The sequence below is a fragment of the Perognathus longimembris genome, chromosome 12 (assembly GCF_023159225.1).
Source record: "Perognathus longimembris pacificus isolate PPM17 chromosome 12, ASM2315922v1, whole genome shotgun sequence".
NCBI lineage: Eukaryota > Metazoa > Chordata > Mammalia > Rodentia > Heteromyidae > Perognathus > Perognathus longimembris.
This window is the reverse complement of record NC_063172.1, coordinates 30,523,364-30,541,622: the sequence shown is the minus strand read 5'-3', so window position 1 is coordinate 30,541,622 and position 18,259 is coordinate 30,523,364. Positions and strand designations below refer to the sequence as shown.

At 43.4% G+C, this 18,259-nt stretch overlaps 1 protein-coding gene across 1 annotated transcript in view; it reads left to right on the top strand.

The window, feature by feature from the left end:
• Laptm4b (lysosomal protein transmembrane 4 beta) overlaps positions 1 to 18,259 on the top strand; it is a 70,892-nt gene that overhangs the window by 19,297 nt on the left and 33,336 nt on the right. Inside the window, exon 2 of the mRNA XM_048358744.1 lies at positions 8,186 to 8,297. Within this exon, the coding sequence (XP_048214701.1) occupies positions 8,186 to 8,297 (112 nt within the window). The remainder of the gene's footprint in view (positions 1 to 8,185; positions 8,298 to 18,259) is intronic.

Sequence of the window (18,259 nt, the reverse complement as noted above, 5' to 3'; positions counted from 1 at the left end):
TAAAAGTGATGATGCTCACATTAGACACTCTGGAAAATAACAAAAACTGCACAAGTATTTGCAAACCTGTTTTAGCCTGTATGAACATATTACTGTTTTTAACCCCTCTGGTTCTTATGCTATCAGGAGAACTAGACACAAATATAAGAAATAAGACCCTTTTTTTATGCTCCATCATAAGGGAGGCATATCAGGGAGAAAGTTCTAAATGCTGCTTGGCATAAGAGAGAAAAACAGCAAAGGTCCATGGGTTTTTCAGATGGGACCTGATTCTCACTTTGGGTTCCTGAAGATAATATGCAAGGTCACCACTTAAGTAATTGGACAGGTGTTCAATTTTTTTTACATAGGGAAGTAATCATTGTCAAGAACAAGAGAAAAACATATGACAATACAGGGAATTTGTATATGACAGACCACAATAGAGAAAGAAAACCAAAATATTACATGTAGAGGTGGAGTTTCAATTGGCCTAAGCTATTCCTTGTCATGCCTCTTCATTTGTCATATCTTAATCCATTTAAGTATCTGCCTTGGGGTATATGACTTCTGCCATTGTGGTAAAGGTGACTGTGACTACTCTATAGATGTTGCCTGTCCCATCTGGGAGGAATGCACTAATACTTTTTTAGAGCAAACCAAGTTACTTAAATCTCAGTATATTTAGTAACTAAATATTGTGTTATAGTGAGGTCAGGCCTTTTTTTTTTTTTTTTTTTCTGGTGCTGGTCCTGGGAGTTGAAGCCTTAGGGCCTGAGAACTGTCCTTCACCTTTTGTACTCAAGGCTAGTGCTTGCCTTGTATACATGAAGCCCTGAGTTTGATTCCTCAACACTACAGATATAAAAAATGGCCAGAAGTGGCACTGTGGGTCAAGTGGTAGAATGCTAGCCTTGAGCAAAAAGAAGCCAGGGACAGTGCTCAGGCTCTGAGTTCAAGGCCCAGGACTGGCAAAAAAGAAAAGAACATAATGGGCTTTTCTAAAAGCTTGGGTTGGCTCTGAACTTTGATCCTCAGATCTCATCCTCCCGAGTAGGTTGCAGGTGTAAGCCACCAGTTCCTGGCTAGAGGTCAAGGGATCATATTTTTCTTTCTTTCTTTCTTTTTTTTGCCTTCCTTCCTCCTTCCTTCCTTCCTTCCTTCCTTCCTTCCTTCCTTCCTTCCTTCCTTCCTCCCTCCCTCCCTCCCTTCCTCCCTCCCTCCCTCCCTCCCTCCCTCCCTCCCTGCCTCCCTCCCTCCCTGCCTCCCTCCCTCCCTCCCTCCCTGCCTCCCTCCCTCCCTCCCTCCCTCCCTCCCTCCCTTCCTTCCTCTTGCCAGTCCTGGGCCTTGGACTCAGGGCCTGAGCACTGTCCCTGGCTTCTTTTTTGCTCAAGGCTAGCACTCTGCCACTTGAGCCACAGCACCCCCTCTGGCTTTTGCTGTATATGTGGTGCTGAGTAATTGAACCCAGAGCTTTGTGCATGCTAGGTAAGCACTCTACCACTAGGCCACATTCCTGCCCCCATATTTATTTTTCATTTAAAGTGTTTATTTGGAAAGATAAAAAGAGGGGTTACAGTTACGTAAGTCAGGCAAAGAGTACAATGCGATTTTCTCCATCGCCCTCTCCTAGTTTTTCCCTTCTATCTCACTCAAGTTGCATAGTCATTTTCAAGTGTCCTGTGAGTACCACTGCTATAGTTGTTTACCTTTAGTCTCTATTTCTGTGCCTCCCCTTACACTCCCAAAGGCAGATTGTCTTGGTTTAAAGATGTCTTTAAACCAACAAGACAAAAAGAAAATGAAGCAAAAAGGGGAAAAAAAAAAACCTCATTTCCATTTCCTGGACTTCATTTCAATAAATTTTTTTTTTGTTGGCCAGTCCTGGGCCTTGGACTCAGGGCCTGAGCACTGTCCCTGGCTTCTTCCCGCTCAAGGCTAGCACTCTGCCACTTGAGCCACAGCGCCACTTCTGGCCGTTTTTTTTTCTGTATATGTGGTGTTGGGGAATCGAACCTAGGGCCTCGTGTATCCGAGGCAGGCACTCTTGCCACTAGGCTATATCCCCAGCCCCTCAATAAATATTTTATATGATCAGATGCACATATGCATTATGCCTTTCTGTTTCTCTCCTAAAAGTTTCTTCCTTTTGTCTGTGTGAATGCCTAAAGATAATTTATTTTGTTCCAGGATATTTTAGTTCTACGATCCTCATATGAGTCTGAGCTTGGCTTACCTCACTTAACATGATTTGTTCTAGGTCTGTCCATTTCCCTGCAAATGACATTTTATCTAATGGCTCTGTACAATTCCATTGTGTATAGGTACCACATTTTTTTGGATCCACTCATCTATTGTGGGGCATCTGGGCTATTTCCATGCTTTGGCTATTGTGGGTAATGCAACAATGAGCACTATGTGCAAGTGTCTATCATATCCTGACTTGTGATAGTCAGGGTAGATACCCAGGAATGGTATGGCTGGGTTGTAGAGAAGGTCTATGTTTAATTTTTTTGAGAAACTCCCAAACTGCTGTCAGAGTGGTTATATTAGTTTACATTCCCAACCAGTAGTACAATAAGGTTCCTTTTTCCTCACATCCCCGCCAACATTTGCTGTTCCATTTCACAATGTTGGCCAGTCTTAATGAGATGAGATCTCAGAGTTGTCTTGATTTGTATTTCTTTTCTTTTTTTTTGGGGGGGGGGGAGTGGGTAATGGTAGTGGTTGTGGGGCTTGAACGCGGGGCTCAGGCTGTTCCTGAGCTCTTTTTCTCAAAGCTTTATCTTTTTTGGTAGTTAGTTGGAGATAAGAATATAATGGGCTTAAGGGATGGCTCTGAACTTTGCTTTACCACTTTGAGCAGCAGCTCCACTTCAGCTTATGAGTGGATAATCTGAGATGTGCCTTTTCTGCCTGGGCTGGCAGAAACAACAGTCCTCAGATTTCAGCCTCCTGAGTAGGATTACAGGCGCGAGCCACCCACACCAGGCTTGCATTTCCTCTATGGCCAGGGAATGATGAGCATTTCCTCATGTGTTTCTTTGCCATTCTTACCTTTATAGTGAAAGCTACAAAAGTTGGAAGAAAGTGCTGGGATGTAGCTCAGTGGCAAAGCACTTGCCTAGCAAGTGCAACGTCCTGGGTTCAATCCCCAGTACCAAAAAAGAAAAGACCACCCCCCCAAAAAAATAAAAAAGTTTGAAGAAGAATCAAAGATGACATTAGAAAATGGAAAGACCTATGTTCATGGGTAGGTAGAATTAGTATTGTAAAAATGTTCATACTGACAAAAATCATCTATATATTTAATGCAGTTCCCTTCAAAATCCCAATGAAGTTCTTAGAGAAAAAACAATCCAAAAATTCACCAGAAATTCATATGGAACAAGGAAAGACCTAGCTAGAATAGCCAGAGCAACTATAAGCCAAAAAAATAAAAAAGTAATGCTGGTGGTATCACAATCCCAGTCCTCAAGCTGTACAACATAGCTATAATAAGAAAAACAGCTTGATATTGGTACAAAAGTAAACCCGAAGATCAGTGGAACAGACTAGAAGACCTGGAAATTAGACCATATGCTTATATTTATTTGGTATTTGATAAGGGAGCCAAAGATAGACAGTGAAAAAAAAAAGCCTCTTCAATAATTCATGTTGAGAAAACTGGGCCTCCATATGCAGAACACTAACAATGGGTCTTTTTTTGTGTGTGTTTTTGGTTGGTTATGAGGCTTGAACTCAGGGTCTGGGTTCTGTCCCTGAGCTCTTTTGCTCAAGGCTAGCACTCTACCACTCTGAGCCACACAGCTCTACTTCTAGTTTTCTGGTGGTTAATGGAGATAGGAGTCCCCTTCCCTGGGCTGGCTTCAGACTGTTATCTTCAGATCTCAACCTCCTGAGTAGGAAGAATTACGGGCGTTGAGTCACCAGTTCCTTGTATGGATCTTGGATCACTTTTGTCACTGTGCACAAATATTAGCTCAAAGTGGATCAAAGACCTCAATGTCAGACCTGAAACTTTGAAACTCCTGCAACAGAGGGAGAGGGAGTAGGAGAAACACGAGAACTCGTAGGCATAGGCAGAAACTTTGAAGAGTTCCAGGGGCACATAGGAGAGAGACTTGACAAATGGGATTACATCAAACTGAAAAGTTTCTGCACAGCAAAGGACACAGTTTCTAATTTAGAAAGATAGCCAACAGACTGAGAGGTCTTTGCCAGCAGTACATCAGACAAAGGCCCAATATATAAAATATACAAGAGGCTCAAGAAACCAACCCCTCCCAAAGCTAATAAATTACTCAATGGGCAAAAAAGCTAAAGAGGTCAAGCTATTTTAAAGCCATTGTTAGGTGCTTACTAGCTTGTTAAGTCTTTTTTTCCTTAGTCTTATATTTCCTACCAATCTTGTTGACCATGTAGTATTTGAAGACTGATATGGTGAGCTCTTATGTTTTCTTGCTTCCCATCATTTGCTGCCCCATTGGTTTGGAAGTTTGCACTGTCTCACTACAAATACAATGAAATTTGGATCATATAACTTCGGGTTTTTTTGCTATAGTTGTTATTATACTGTGAACATTATTTTAATGTTTTGCCATAGATTTCTGTGGATTCTGTTACTTAGTTTTAATATCATTTATCCTTTTAAGCTTTTGTTTGTATTGGTGTCTGCAGTGGTTATATTTAGACTAGTTTGCATTAATTTCTGATTATTTGATTGCTGTGGGCTTAAGTGTTTGTAAGCTTCTTTTATTGAGGCTTTTAGAAATTAAAGTTGACAGCTCTCTACTTCTTGTGGTTTACATTCAATCTGCAGATCTCTTTCTTTGAGATCTGATGCATGATTTAAGAGTGAAAAGCACTTGGAGTCCCTGGAGAATGTACAAGGCCTAACACTACTTAAGTAATTGGACAGGGGTTGAATTCATTCACATACAGAAATGATCTTTGTCAAGAACAAGAGAAAAATATATGACAGCACAGGGAAAGTTTGTATATGACAGATCAAAACAGAAAGAAAACCAAAATATTGGAGCAGTAACTGAAGAACATAAATATGCTTCTCTCTCTTCTTTTTTTTGGGGGCGGGCAGTCCTGGGCCTTGGACTCAGGGCCTGAGCACTGTCCCTGGCTTCTTCCCGCTCAAGGCCAGCACTCTGCCACCTGAGCCACAGCGCCCCTTCTGGCCGTTTTCCATATATGTGGTGTTGGGGAATTGAACCAAGAGCTTCATGTGTAGGAAGCAAGCACTCTTGCCACTAGGCCATATTCCCAGCCTGCTTCTCTGTCTTCTACATTGAGATTAACCGTGGCCATTATGTAACCTGCTCCTGGTAATCTGCCTACCTTCCTGGTTTTCATTTGTGGTGATACTTCATTCTTATTCAGAATTGATGGTGGGGTGATTTCCATTTCCTCTCACTGTTCTTTAGGTTTGAACTTGACCTTTGTCTTGTGACCACATTTAGTAACTGTAATGTCTAGGTCTGCTCTCCATGCTTTTGTGCAGAAGTAGGTCCTCATGCATCACTTTAGTATTCACTTCATCCTTTGTATGCCCAGTTCCCATTCAGCTGTTAAGGTCTTACATAATAATATCCATTGGCACATAGACCTCCTGTTAGGAAAATGTCTCCCTTCAGTTTAAAGAGCACAGTGTCAAGTTATTTGTGATGGGAAAAGAGTTATCTTTGTGTTCCATCCCTGGGTGATCTCACAAAAGGGGGTACCAGAAGAGGGCATTGGCCCTAGGTCTGTACTTGTATATGAGTACCGAGGGACTTGAGGTTTGGAGTACATATGATTGCTTTAAGAGCAGTAAGGCACAGCCAGGCATGGGGACCAGGACCCATTCTGGAGAGAAAGGAGGACACACAGAACCACTAGTCAGAACTCTGTTGAGACTAATGTGAGGTGTTAGGCTGAGTGGGGAGAGCAGAGAAGCATGTCAGGACACAGGCAGGCAAAATGGGAAAACAGGGCAGGCATAGCAGTGAAACTGAATAAGAAGCAGAGTGCCAGACATCAAGTGCAGCAGCTAGCAACATTGTGCAGGAACTTGTAGTATAAGATGCCTAAAATCAACCTCATAGTCCTCCCAACAACCTTGAGAACAACAGTTCTGCACCTGGCTCAAAGTTTTAGTCTTGTTTCTTCCTTTTCTTTCATCTACATCTAGTCAAGTTCTATATATCTAGTCAAGACTAGTCAGTGTCTAAGGATTCTGTTTCCATGTCCAGTCACCTTCTGGGCCATCCCTGAACACTGTTGCATTGGGGATCGAGGCTCCTAACACATAAGCTTTTGGGGGGATGTTTCAGATATAAGCCGTAACACTTCCCTCTCCTCTTTAAAGTTTCATCCATGAATCCTAAATGTGTGTTTGCAAATCCATTCCTGTGTTGTGCATATTTCTATGGAGTTTCATTGATCTTCACTTCAGTAAGCCATTATCTTCCACATGACTTTTTCAAAGTTAAAATGTAAAGGGAGGCTGGGAATGTGTGGCTTAATGGCAGAGTGCTTGCCTAGCATACATGAAGCCCTCCCTGGGTTTGATTCCTCACTACCACTGTTGGGGTGAGTAGAGCTGACTCCATCTTGATTAGGGAAACATGGTAGCAATTGTTAAAATGAAGTTAAATATTAGGTCAACCTGACCTCAAATTCTGCTTCTGTAAGCGGCTTGCTTAACTTGCTTGTTGCTTGCTCTACCCGCTGTGCCAACCCCTCAACACCCTACATGTGTGCTACACTTTTACCTTTATAAGCCCCAGCTTGAGGACTGTTAGCCTTTGCAGTTTCAGCTCCAGAGTCTGTGCTGTGTCCCTGGCCATGTCCCTGGCCTATCGGTTCACTTTTTGCTTCCCTTTTGCTTGAGACTGTCTCTGAGTGATGGACTCTTAGAGGGATGTGGAATCTCCTCCCTCAAACCCCATAACACCACATAAACCGAAAAAGCCAGAAGTGGGGTTATGGTTCAAGTAGCAGAGTGCTATTCTTTCCTTTTCTGTCTCTCTTTCTTTCCTTTCTTTCTTTCTTTCTTTCTTTCTTTCTTTCTTTCTTTCTTCCTTTCTTCCTTTCTTCCTTTCTTCCTTCCTTCCTTCCTTCCTTCCTTCCTTCCTTCCTTCCTTCCTTCCTTCCTTCCTTCCTTCCTTCCTTCCTTCCCTCCCTCCCTCCCTCCCTCCCTCCCTCCCTCCCTCCTCCCTCCCTCCCCCCCCCTCTCCCTCCCTCCCTCCCATCCTGGGGCTTGGACTCAGGGCCTGAGCACTGTCCCTGGCTTCTTTTTGCTCAAGGCTTGTACTCTACCACTTGAGCCACAGCACCACTTCTGGCTTTTTCTATATGTGGTGCTGAGGAATTGAACCCAGGGCTTCATGTATGTGAGGCAAGCACTCTACCACTAGTTCACATTCCCAGCCCCAGCAGAGTGCTATTCTTGAGCAAAAGAAGCTCAGGGACAGTACCTAGGCCCTGAGTTCAAGCCCTAGGATTGGCAAAAAAAAAAAGTAAAGGGAATGAAATGCCAAAATGTGATAGTTTGTCAAGTAGCATTGTCCTTTCTGAATACTATGTTGCTCTTGGGGGACTAATCTGGACCCTCCCTTAAAAGCCTTTCATGTGCTCTGGTCAGTTTTTTTTCCCCACCCCCCAATATGATAACTGTTTAAAGTGTGTTGTAAAGTGTCTGAAGTCTTTGGAGAACCAAGAGATAGTTGGAATAACCATTGGAGAGTAACTGACTTTGGCCATATACCAATGTGCTAGACAGTCATGCATGCTGCTGCAATGATGACTCTGCCACCAAGTAGCTTTGCATTCGTTCCTGATGCTCTTTCCTAGATAGTCCTACAGCAATTATGATCTGAACCTGTTAAGTATGTGGTAACTGGAAAGCTAGGGTTTTTGCCCTTTGTTCATTGGGAGTTGTGTGTTTTTCTAGCCACTGGTGTTAGGGCCTGTGTTGCCCCAGTTGCTCACTGAGCTGGGTGAGTGTTGGTAGATGAAATCCCTCTCATTTCAGTACGCTAAGCCTGTGTTGTGTCCTTGACAGTGGCTGAGAGGGTTGGCTGTGCCATCTGCCTTGGGGACTGTTGGCCACTCCCCCAATGGGCAGCTGTAGTACTAATTCCGTGTTTTACCATAAGCTACTTGGTGAGCAATGTCCTAGGGTTCCTCACATTTTCTTTTTTAATTGCAGATCATCAATGTTGTGGTATTGCTGATTCTCCTGAGTGCCCTGGCTGATCCATATCAGTACCACTTTTCAAGTTCTGAACTAGGAGGGGACTTTGAGTTCATGGATGATGCCAGTAAGTACATCAGATAACACTTGCACATATTTTAGGATTCTGAAGGGCAGAGAATGTGACTGTCCTTTCCATTAGATTATAAATATTGATTCATGGGCGCATTTGAGTTGATATTTTAACTTTGCTATCTTTCCATCATTACAAATCAAATCAATGAATACTTATGCACTGTCTGTGTTCTTAGTGTAGGAATCTAAGTCCAGTCCCTTTTTTTTCCTTTTCTATCTTATATTACGTTATCTACTTTTTTTTTTTTTTTTTTTTTTTTGGCCAGTCCTGGGCCTTGGACTCAGGGCCTGAGCACTGTCCCTGGCTTCTTCCCGCTCAAGGCTAGCACTCCGCCACTTGAGCCACAGCGCCGCTTCTGGCCGTTTTCTGTATATGTGGTGCTGGGGAATCGAACCTAGGGCCTCGTGTATCAGAGGCAGGCACTCTTGCCACTAGGCTATATCCCCAGCCACGTTATCTACTTTTTAAATTACTGCTTTGTTGTACACACACATCCCTGTGACTTTCCAGGGCTTGAACACCAGCCCTGGCCACTGTCCCTGAGCTTTTTTTTTTTTTTTTTTAATTGTTTTAGAGATGATATACAGTGGGATTAGGTACATTTCTTTCCTTTAGCTTAGTATCATCTGTTCCCTCATTCTCTTTCATCTCCTCTCTCCCATCTCCGTCCATGAGTTGCTTGGTTCACTTTCGTCAATGTCCAGTGCAAATTTTCACCAGTTTGCCACTGATTCTGTGCCCTCCCCCAATCTTGCCTCAGACGTGCATGTGTATACACCGTATATGAGATAAAGAACGAAAAGAGAAATTAAGCAAAGGTCCTTCGTTTCCATATCTTTGGAGTTCATTTCTGTATGTGTTATTACTTTATATCCGTATGTGGAGGTGCTTGGTTATTACAACTTGGTGCTTTTCTCCTAGGACTATTCTCTTTTGGTCTCACTATATATGGGTGTCTAGGATCCTGTATAATTTGTCATATTCTATTGTGTTTAAATCTAACTTCTGGGCTGGGGATATAGCCTAGTGGCAAGAGTGCCTGCCTCGGATACACGAGGCCCTAGGTTCGATTCCCCAGCACCACATATACAGAAAACGGCCAGAAGCGGCGCTGTGGCTCAAGTGGCGGAGTGCTAGCCTTGAGCGGGAAGAAGCCAGGGACAGTGCTCAGGCCCTGAGTCCAAGGCCCAGGACTGGCCCCCCCCCAAAAAAAAGTTTAAATCTAACTTCTACATAGTATAGTCCCTGATACTTTTTGCTCAAGAGTAGTACTATACCACTTGAGCCATAGCTCCTCTTCCACTTCTGACTTCTTTGGATAATTGAGATCGTAATCTCACTGACTTTCCTGTCAGTGCTGGGTTCAAACCACAACCCTTAGATCTCTGCCTTCTGTGTAGCTAAGATTATAGGCATGAGCCACCAGCTCCCAGCCTCCCCCCCACCCCCTTTTGGCTAGTCCTGGGGTTTGAACTCAGAGCCTGAGCACTGTCCCTGGCTTCTTTTGCTCAAGGCTAGCACTCTACTACTTGAGCCACAGTGCCACTTCCAGCCTTTTCTGTTTATGTGGTGGCTGTGGAATCGAACCCACGGCTTCATGCATGCTAGGCAAGCACTCTTATCACTAAGCCACATCCCCAGCCCCAGCACCCAGCTTTTTGTCTTACATCTTTTGCCCACCATTCACTTAGGCCTTTTGGGGAGAAGGAATAAATATTAAAAGGATAGTGCATATCTGTATTCTGATATGTTGTAGAATTTACCTTTCTTCTAAGAGGTTGTCATGTTCTCTGTTGTTTAGTGAATCTGGAGCCATTTTTCCCTATGAAGAAAGAAGTGCTAGGCTAGATATGGGTAAATGGAAAGGTGGTGCCCAGTCCTTGAGATGCCGGCAGCCTGAGCCTTCCACACTCAGTATGCTGTGCTTGACTTCATTTTTATTGGCTTTGGGGAATATAACTTGAGTTTGAAAAAAGAAAAAAAGAAGCCATGTGCTGATGGTGTATACATGTAATCCTAGCTAGTCAGGAGGGGTAAAATCTGAGAGTCATGGTTTGAAGTCAGCCCAGGTAGGAACCACGAAAAAGCCAGAAGTGGGAGCTATGGTACAAGTGATAGGGCATAATAGCTCAAGGATAGTGCTTAGGCCCTTAGTTTAAGTACCAGTACTGGTATAAAAAAAGATGGTTGGAAAATAAAGTGTGGGATAGTAGCTCAACATGCAGATACCATATAAAATTCAACAGACAAGTGAGAAATGAGGATCCAAGGTATTTATTTATTTAATTAGTTTGATGGCAGTTGTCTTGGGGCTTGAACTCAGGCATGGGTGTTGTCCCTAAGCATTTGTGCTCAAGGCTAGTGCTTTACCACTGAGCCACAACTCTACTTACAGCTTTTTTGTGTGTGTAGTTAACTGCAGATGAGTCTCACAGTCTTGACTAGCTGGGCTGACTTGAAATGAACTATGACCCTCAGAACTCAGCCTCCCATAGTAGCTAGGATTATATAGGGGTGAGCCACCAGCTCCCAGTTAAAATAGTAATTGTTTTGTAATTTCTTAATAATTCAAAGCTGAACTTTCTCTTTCCTGTTCATTTATTTGGAGATTGAATAATTTGTAACTTTAAGATTATCATCAATAGCTAGCACTGGTGGCTTTATGTCTGTAATACTAGATACTCAGGAGGCTGAGATCTGAGAATCATCGTTCAAGGCCAGTCCATGCTGGAAAATCTGGGAGACACATATCTCCAATTAACTACCACCAAAAAAAAAGCTGTAAGGGGAGTTGTGGCTCAAGCAGTTTAGTTGCTAGCCTTGAACACAAAAGCTTAGAGATAGTGCCAGCCCTGAGTTGTGCCAGCCCAGGACTGGCACAAAGAAAAAAAAGTTAACAGCAGCACATAGTTGAGAAGATATAGAAGAGTACTTGAGGGGCTGGGGATATGGCCTAGTGGCAAGAGTGCTTGCCTCGTATACATGAGGCCCTGGGTTCGATTCCCCAGCACCACATATACAGAAAATGGCCGGAAGGGGCGCTGTGGCTCAAGTGGCAGAGTGCTAGCCTTGAGCAAGAAGAAGCCAGGGACAGTGCTCAGGCCCTGAGTCCAAGCCCCAGGACTGGCAAAAAAAAAAAAAAAAAAAGAAGAGTACTTGAGTGAACCTTTTTCCAGACCGTTTCCCTTTTATACTTCCTTTCCATAGTTTTGGTCTCTTTCAATACTTTTTTTTTTGGCCAGTCCTGGGCCTTGGACTCAGGGCCTGAGCACTGTCCCTGGCTTCTTCCCGCTCAAGGCCAGCACTCTGCCACTTGAGCCACAGCGCCGCTTCTGGCCGTTTTCTGTATATGTGGTGCTGAGGAATCGAACCCAGGGCCTCATGTATACTAAGCAAGCTCTCTTGCCACTAGGCCATATCCCCAGCCCCCCCCCCCCTTTTTTTTTGTCTAGTCCTGTGGCTTGAACTCTGCTTAGACATTGTCCCTAAGCTCTTTAGCTCAAGTCTAACACTACCACTTTGAGCCACAGTGCCATTTTTGTTTTGTTTTGTTTTGTTTTGTTTTCATGGTTAATTGGAGATAAGAGTCTCCTGGACTTTCCTGCCTTAGCTGGCTTTGAACCATGATCCTCATCTCAGCCTCCTGAGTAGCTAGGGTTACAGGCATGAGCCACCAGTGCCCAGTTCCTTTAATAAACTTGTAGCTCAAAAGTCCATTGTGTTGGATAAGACATTAGGTTGTTAAGTGTGGATAGAATAAATGTCTTTGAGCTGGCTATAGTCACTTAAAAAAATTATGCAAGCTTATTTACAGAACTAGGGTGTGAGCACAAGGCCTCATGATAGCTAGGCAGGTGCTCTGCTGCTTTTGTCATGCCCTTACCCTAATTTTGCTTTAGTAGATCTTCTGGCAGGGTCTTGTGTTTTTTTGTGTTTTTTTTTTTTTTTGCCCAGGGCTGGTCTCAAACTAATCTTCAGGCTGGGAATATGGCCTAGTGGTAGAGTGCTTGCCTCGTATACGTGAGGCCTTGGGTTCGATTCCTAAGCACCACATATAGAGAAAAAGCCAGAAGTGGCGTTGTGGCTCAAGTGGTAGAGTGCTAGCCTTGAGCAAAAAGAAGCCAGGGACAGTGCTCAGGTCCCGAGTCCAAACCCCAGGACTGGTCAAAAAAAACCCAAACTGTAATCTTCCTACTGAAGGCCTCTACCCTCCCATATAACTGAGATTATAGTCACATTGCTCCATTCAGTTTGTTGGTAAGATAGGTTGTCACTAACTTTATGCCTAAACTGGCATTAAACCTTGATCCTCCTGATCTCTGTCAGGTAGCTGAGACTGTAGGTGGGAGCTCTGTGTATGGTGACAACTCGCAGAAGACATTATTCAGAAAGAGCAGGGATTTTCTTTTTTGTTGTGATTTCTTTCCAAAATGATCTGTCAAATATATATATATATATATGTATGTATACACACATATGTGTATATAAATATATAATCTCAATGGGGCAAATTGTAGAATCCATTGGGATAGAGGAAGAAAATACAGAAATTTATTTTCAATCCAGTCCTTGACGAGATTTCTATTATAGTAGTACTACGATAATACATATGTATCTGAAGTACTTCAAAATTCCTTTCTGGGAAGTAGACTTTATGGGGTTTTGTTTGTGAAATTGTAGTGATTGGCAAGAACTGTCACAGCAACAGTCAGTGCTGGGCAAAGTACCAGACAGCACCTTTTCCAAATGAATGCTGATTCATTCTGCAGCAGATTTGATTCTACTCACTGAGTTAGGTAGACAGATCTGGCCTAAGGAAGGGAGTGATCAAGAACTAATGGAGCAGAGTCTTGGAGCCTTCATTCAATGCCTGGCCCTGCTGGGATTCAGAGAGCCCTGCACAACTGATCCACATCTCATCCAGCAAGATGAGCACTGGGACCCCACCCTTGCTCCAGTGTCTCACCATGCAGAGTTCGCTGAGCCACCACCTGGCCTTGGCCATATCTGCCCCGGACACTGCCTGTTCTGCTGTTCTCTCTCTCTTTGTGGAAGCCTACACTGGGGGCCACAGAGAGGTGATGAACGCCGGTGCAGGCCTGGCCCTTCCCCTGCCTCCCCCTGGGAGACCTGGCACAGTCACCAGACCTGGAAACCTTCAAGGCTGTCCTGGGTAGGCTCGATATCTGCTACTTGCCAGGAAGGAACGCCCCAGTTGTTCAAAACTGCAATTTCTCAATCTGCAGAATGAGCACCCGAACATCTGGGCATGGGGCTACCCCTCCATGGCCCAAATCTTTTATGCAGACATTCTGGCTGACAAGCCAACATCAAGTCTCACTGTTCAGGGACTACACAAGAACAATCATTGATGATAATCCTGGACCTGACCATCAAAGATGGCACCCAGGATGACTGGAAGCCTACCTGCTCCAGTGAGCCAGGGAGAGGAAAGAACAAGTCCAGCTGTGCTCAGGGAAGCTCCAGATTCTTTCTGGCTCTATATCTGAAATTCAGAACTGGTGGTGAACAAATTCTGGCATTGAGAAATCACGAAAACATTTGTATCTTACCTGGGCCAGATGAAGAACCGTCGTATCCTCAGCTTCTCCAAGATGGGTGCTATTACCATTCGGGTCCCATGAAATTCTGACATTATGGCCAATTGGAGGCACACCTAGGGCTGTTGCAGCATGTCCAGGAGCTTCATGTAGAGGATGTCATCTTGTTTGATGGAAACCTGTTCACCATCCTCAGGAGTCTGAAGCCTCTGAAGACTTTGTCTCTGAGTTCCTGTACAATGACAGACAATGACCTGAGGCTTCTGTCCCAGTGTCCCTGCACCAGGCAGCTCCAGCACCTGCGGCTGAGGAGTTTGCGCATGGACCACTTCAGTCCTGAGATGCTGCAAGCCCTGCTATTGCGAGTGGCTGCCACTCTGGAAACCCTGGCCCTAGAGGATTGTGCCTTCACTGATGCCCACTTCTTGGCCATCCTACCTGCTCTGAAGGAGTGCTCCCAGCTCAGCTTCTTCAGTTTTTGGGCAAACTGCATCTCCATGGCTGTCCTGAAGAATCTCATGAGCTACATGGCCAGGCTGAGCCATTTGAGACGAGGGCTCTATCCTGTTCCTCTGTAGAGCTACCGTCCTCAAGCCAGGGGACTAAGAAACATTGATCCTGAGAGATTTGCCCAAGTTTGGGCTGGCTTGGCCCAGGCATTGAGACACACGAGACACATATGGTCCCAAGAGGTACAGTATGTAACAAATTCTGTTGTTGCCACAAAAAATGCCAATTCTATAGCTTGGCATCCAGTGGTTCCTGGGTGGTGACAGAGGAAGATTTTCAGGACCTTTCTGCTCTGTGTGTATAGTCAAGCACCTCTCTCCTGGAATCTCTTCTTAGCATCAGAAATAAAATCTGGGACACAAGTGCATTCTCCAGGGACCTAAACTCCAAAGTTCAGTGCGCTGCAAGAGATAGCATGTTTGGTCTTTAGCTTTTCAGTTCAGTCCTACCTCTGGAGCCCCAGGAGTTTCTGTGTGCTTGTGGGGTTCATGTGTCCTGTGCAGACTCCATCAGGAATCTGGAGTGAATTCAGCCTAGAAAGAACTTGGACACAATTTTCTTTTCCGAATGGTTGTAAGCAAACTTGTAAGTTGTGGGACAATCATTTACTGTCTATAATTTACTGTATCAATCAATCAAAAACTAAAAACAATGATAAAACCTGAAAAAAAAAAAGAACTAATGGTTATCCATAGTCACCTGTTTTAGGATAAAGGGTTGTCTTTTCCATAAGTGTTCTGCGTAAAATTGATTAGAGAAAGAAAGATATCTCAGAATATAGCCAAAAGACCAGTCAGCAGCTGAGAATCTTCACATTAGATAGAAGCATTACATAGATTATAACCACAGTTAATCACTTCACCTACTCAAAATGGCAGCATTAGCAAGGTAACCATACCTGTTTGTATGGGTGTGGAGTAGCTGGAACTTTCAAATTGCTGCTGGGAATGTAAATTGTATAACCACTTTAGGAACAACTAACAAATGAATATCACTACTGTGATCCAGTAGTTCTCCATTTCTTGATATATACAGAAATGAATGTGTTTACAAGCCATATATAAAACTGCTCTTCATGGTTTTATTTGTACTAAGTCAAAAATTGAGTTTTGAGCATAGCTCAAGTGACAGTTCTGGGTTTAATCACCAGTACTAGAATAACAAAGCCAAAATTTGGAAGTAGTCCAGATTGCTGTCACTAGTATAATGGGCAAAAATGGAGGAACAATACAAACAAAATGAATTGTGGGAATTGATATATTTCTATGCATGTTTGAAAGTTATTTTTGTTTGTTTTTTTTGTTTGGGGAATATTTTTTGCTACAAGGTCTTGTTATATAGTCCACACTGTCCTTGAACTCAAAATTCCCCTGCTTCAGTCTCTTTTGAGTTGTAGGGTTTCTGATGTTTATTGATGATAAAAATAGGAAATAGGTGAAGGATGGAGGCAGTGATCTATCTACCTGAGCAAAGCTGTACTTATGGTATGGCATTTGGCACCACAGAATAAATAAAGCTCTGTGGGAGAAAGTTTCTCTGACCTGTGGTGGACTCCAAGCCTCTTGGAATGCCAAAGGCACACAGACATTTGCTAAGGCATTTTCTGTGTTTGATGGTGGAAAGAATGAGACTCTCCTCCCCTGAACAGAGAGTTCCTGGGGAGACTTGTTTGCCCAGCTGCTCCGAAAAAGGCTTTTACAATAGGAAGGGAATTCTATTGTCATAGATAATTAGCATTGCGGAAATAGTAGCTAGGTGACAATTAGAGTTTTTGCCTTGACTGGTTGGATCTTTCCTTCTGATAACCACAGCAATGCGTTGATATGTATTTCTGTTTCATTCTTGAAGTTATGAATTGATTTCTAACCCTATATAAACCCCTGGCCCTCCTAAAATAAAGTGTGCATTGGTTCATTCACCTTTGCATCCTCCATGTCCTGATTTTCCTCCTCCCGGTTCAAGCCCCCTCCAAAAGGCTATTACAGTTATTAGCCCACACACAGGGCTGCAACAGAACTCTCTTTGCCCCTGCATTCTGGAAGTGCCGTAGGCTAAGTATCCCCTCTGTTCACCCAGATTCCCACAACCTTGAAACAAAACTAAGTTGAGGAAGCTGAGCTAGGTGAACCATTCTAGCCCTTTCACTCTTTGTCCATCTACTCTTTCATCTAAGTTATGAGGTGGTTGATGTATTCCATACCTTGACTACATTTGTATAACCTTTTCTTGTATGTATGTGTACACAGGCACACACTTAAAATTATTGTTGTCATTAAGTAGTTGTACAAAAGGTTACAATTCCATAGGTCAGGCTTTGAGTACAGGCTTCTTAGTCATTGTTATTCCTCTTTGGTTTGCTGCCATTTTCTCTCTTCCTTCCTGAGCCTCAAGTTACAGTTTATTTTTTCTTAATTTATATTCCTGCCCCTCTCCCTCAACATAGTTCTACTTGCTGGTATTTGTTTTGATAAATAGTGCTTTTATTGTTCAGGGGAGTTATGCTTTTGGGTTCCTCCCTTAAACATCCCCTCCTTTAGTTGGTTTGTTTGTGCATAAATGTGGAGTCCTGTATATATGATCATGCATAGTTGTATTTTAGATCCAGCTTCCATATAGAAGAGAAAATGTGCTATTTGTCTTCCAGAGCCAGGCTAGGTACATCCATTTCCCTTCAAATGTCATATTAGTACTATTGTTTTTTGTTTGTTTGTTTGTTTGCCAGTCCTGGCCCTTGAACTCAGGGCCTGAGCACTGTCCCTGGCTTCTTTTTGCTCAAGGCTAGCACTCTGCCACTTGAGCCACGGCACCACTTCTGGCCATTTTCTGTATATGTGGTGCTGAGGAATCGAACCCAGGGCCTCATATATACGAGGCAAGCACTCTTGCCACTAGGCCATATTCCCAGCCCCTACTATTGTTATTTATAATAGACAGTAAAGTTCCATTGTAATGTACATACCACATTTTCTTTATTTTTTTTTTTTGGCCAGTCTTGGGCCTTGGACTCAGGGCCTGAGCACTGTCCCTGGCTTCTTTTTGCTCAAGGCTAGCACTCTGCCACTTGAGCCACAGCGCCACTTCTGGCCGTTTTCTGTATATGTGGTGCTGGGGAATCGAACCCAGGGCCTCATGGATACGAAGCAAGCTCTCTTGCCACTAGGCCATATCTCCAGCCCCCATACCATTTTCTTAAGCTGTTCATTGTATGGCCTCTGGGGCTGTTTCCTTAACTTGGCTATTATGAATACTACAGCAGTGAATATGCATGTGCAGTGTCTTTACCATATCCTGACTCAAATGCTCTGGGTAGATGTCCAAGAGTAGTATGGATAGATCATAGAGGAGTAGATCTGTGTTAGTTTTTTGAGGAATCTTGAAATGGGTTTCAAAAGTAGTTGTTATTGGTTTACATTCCCACTAATACTGTAATAGGGTTCCTTTCCCCCCACATCTCTGCCAGTATTATTGTTTGAATTTGTTCTTGTTCCGATTATCAATGCTGGCCAAACTTACTGGCTTGATAAAATCTCAATATTGTTTTGATTTTCATTTCCTTTATGGCTAGGAATGTTGAACATTTTCCTCCTGTGTTGGCCATTCTTCAGAGAAGCCTACATCCTTTTCCTTTTTATTGATTGGGTCATTCATTTGCAGGGGAGGGTTGGTTTCTTGAGGCCTTGTTTTTAAAGTTAATTTGATGAATAGGGTCCAAGAAAATTTTCTTGCAAAAGTGTAGGTATGATATCGCTAGGAATGTAAGAGTCACTTGGATTTTTCATGAAGGGTAGTGACATTTGGTGTGTAGGACAGCAGCCCTTCTCAACCCTGTACTTCCTGCGCAGAGGCAGGCTCACTGTCTTCATCTGATCCCATGGCTGGGCT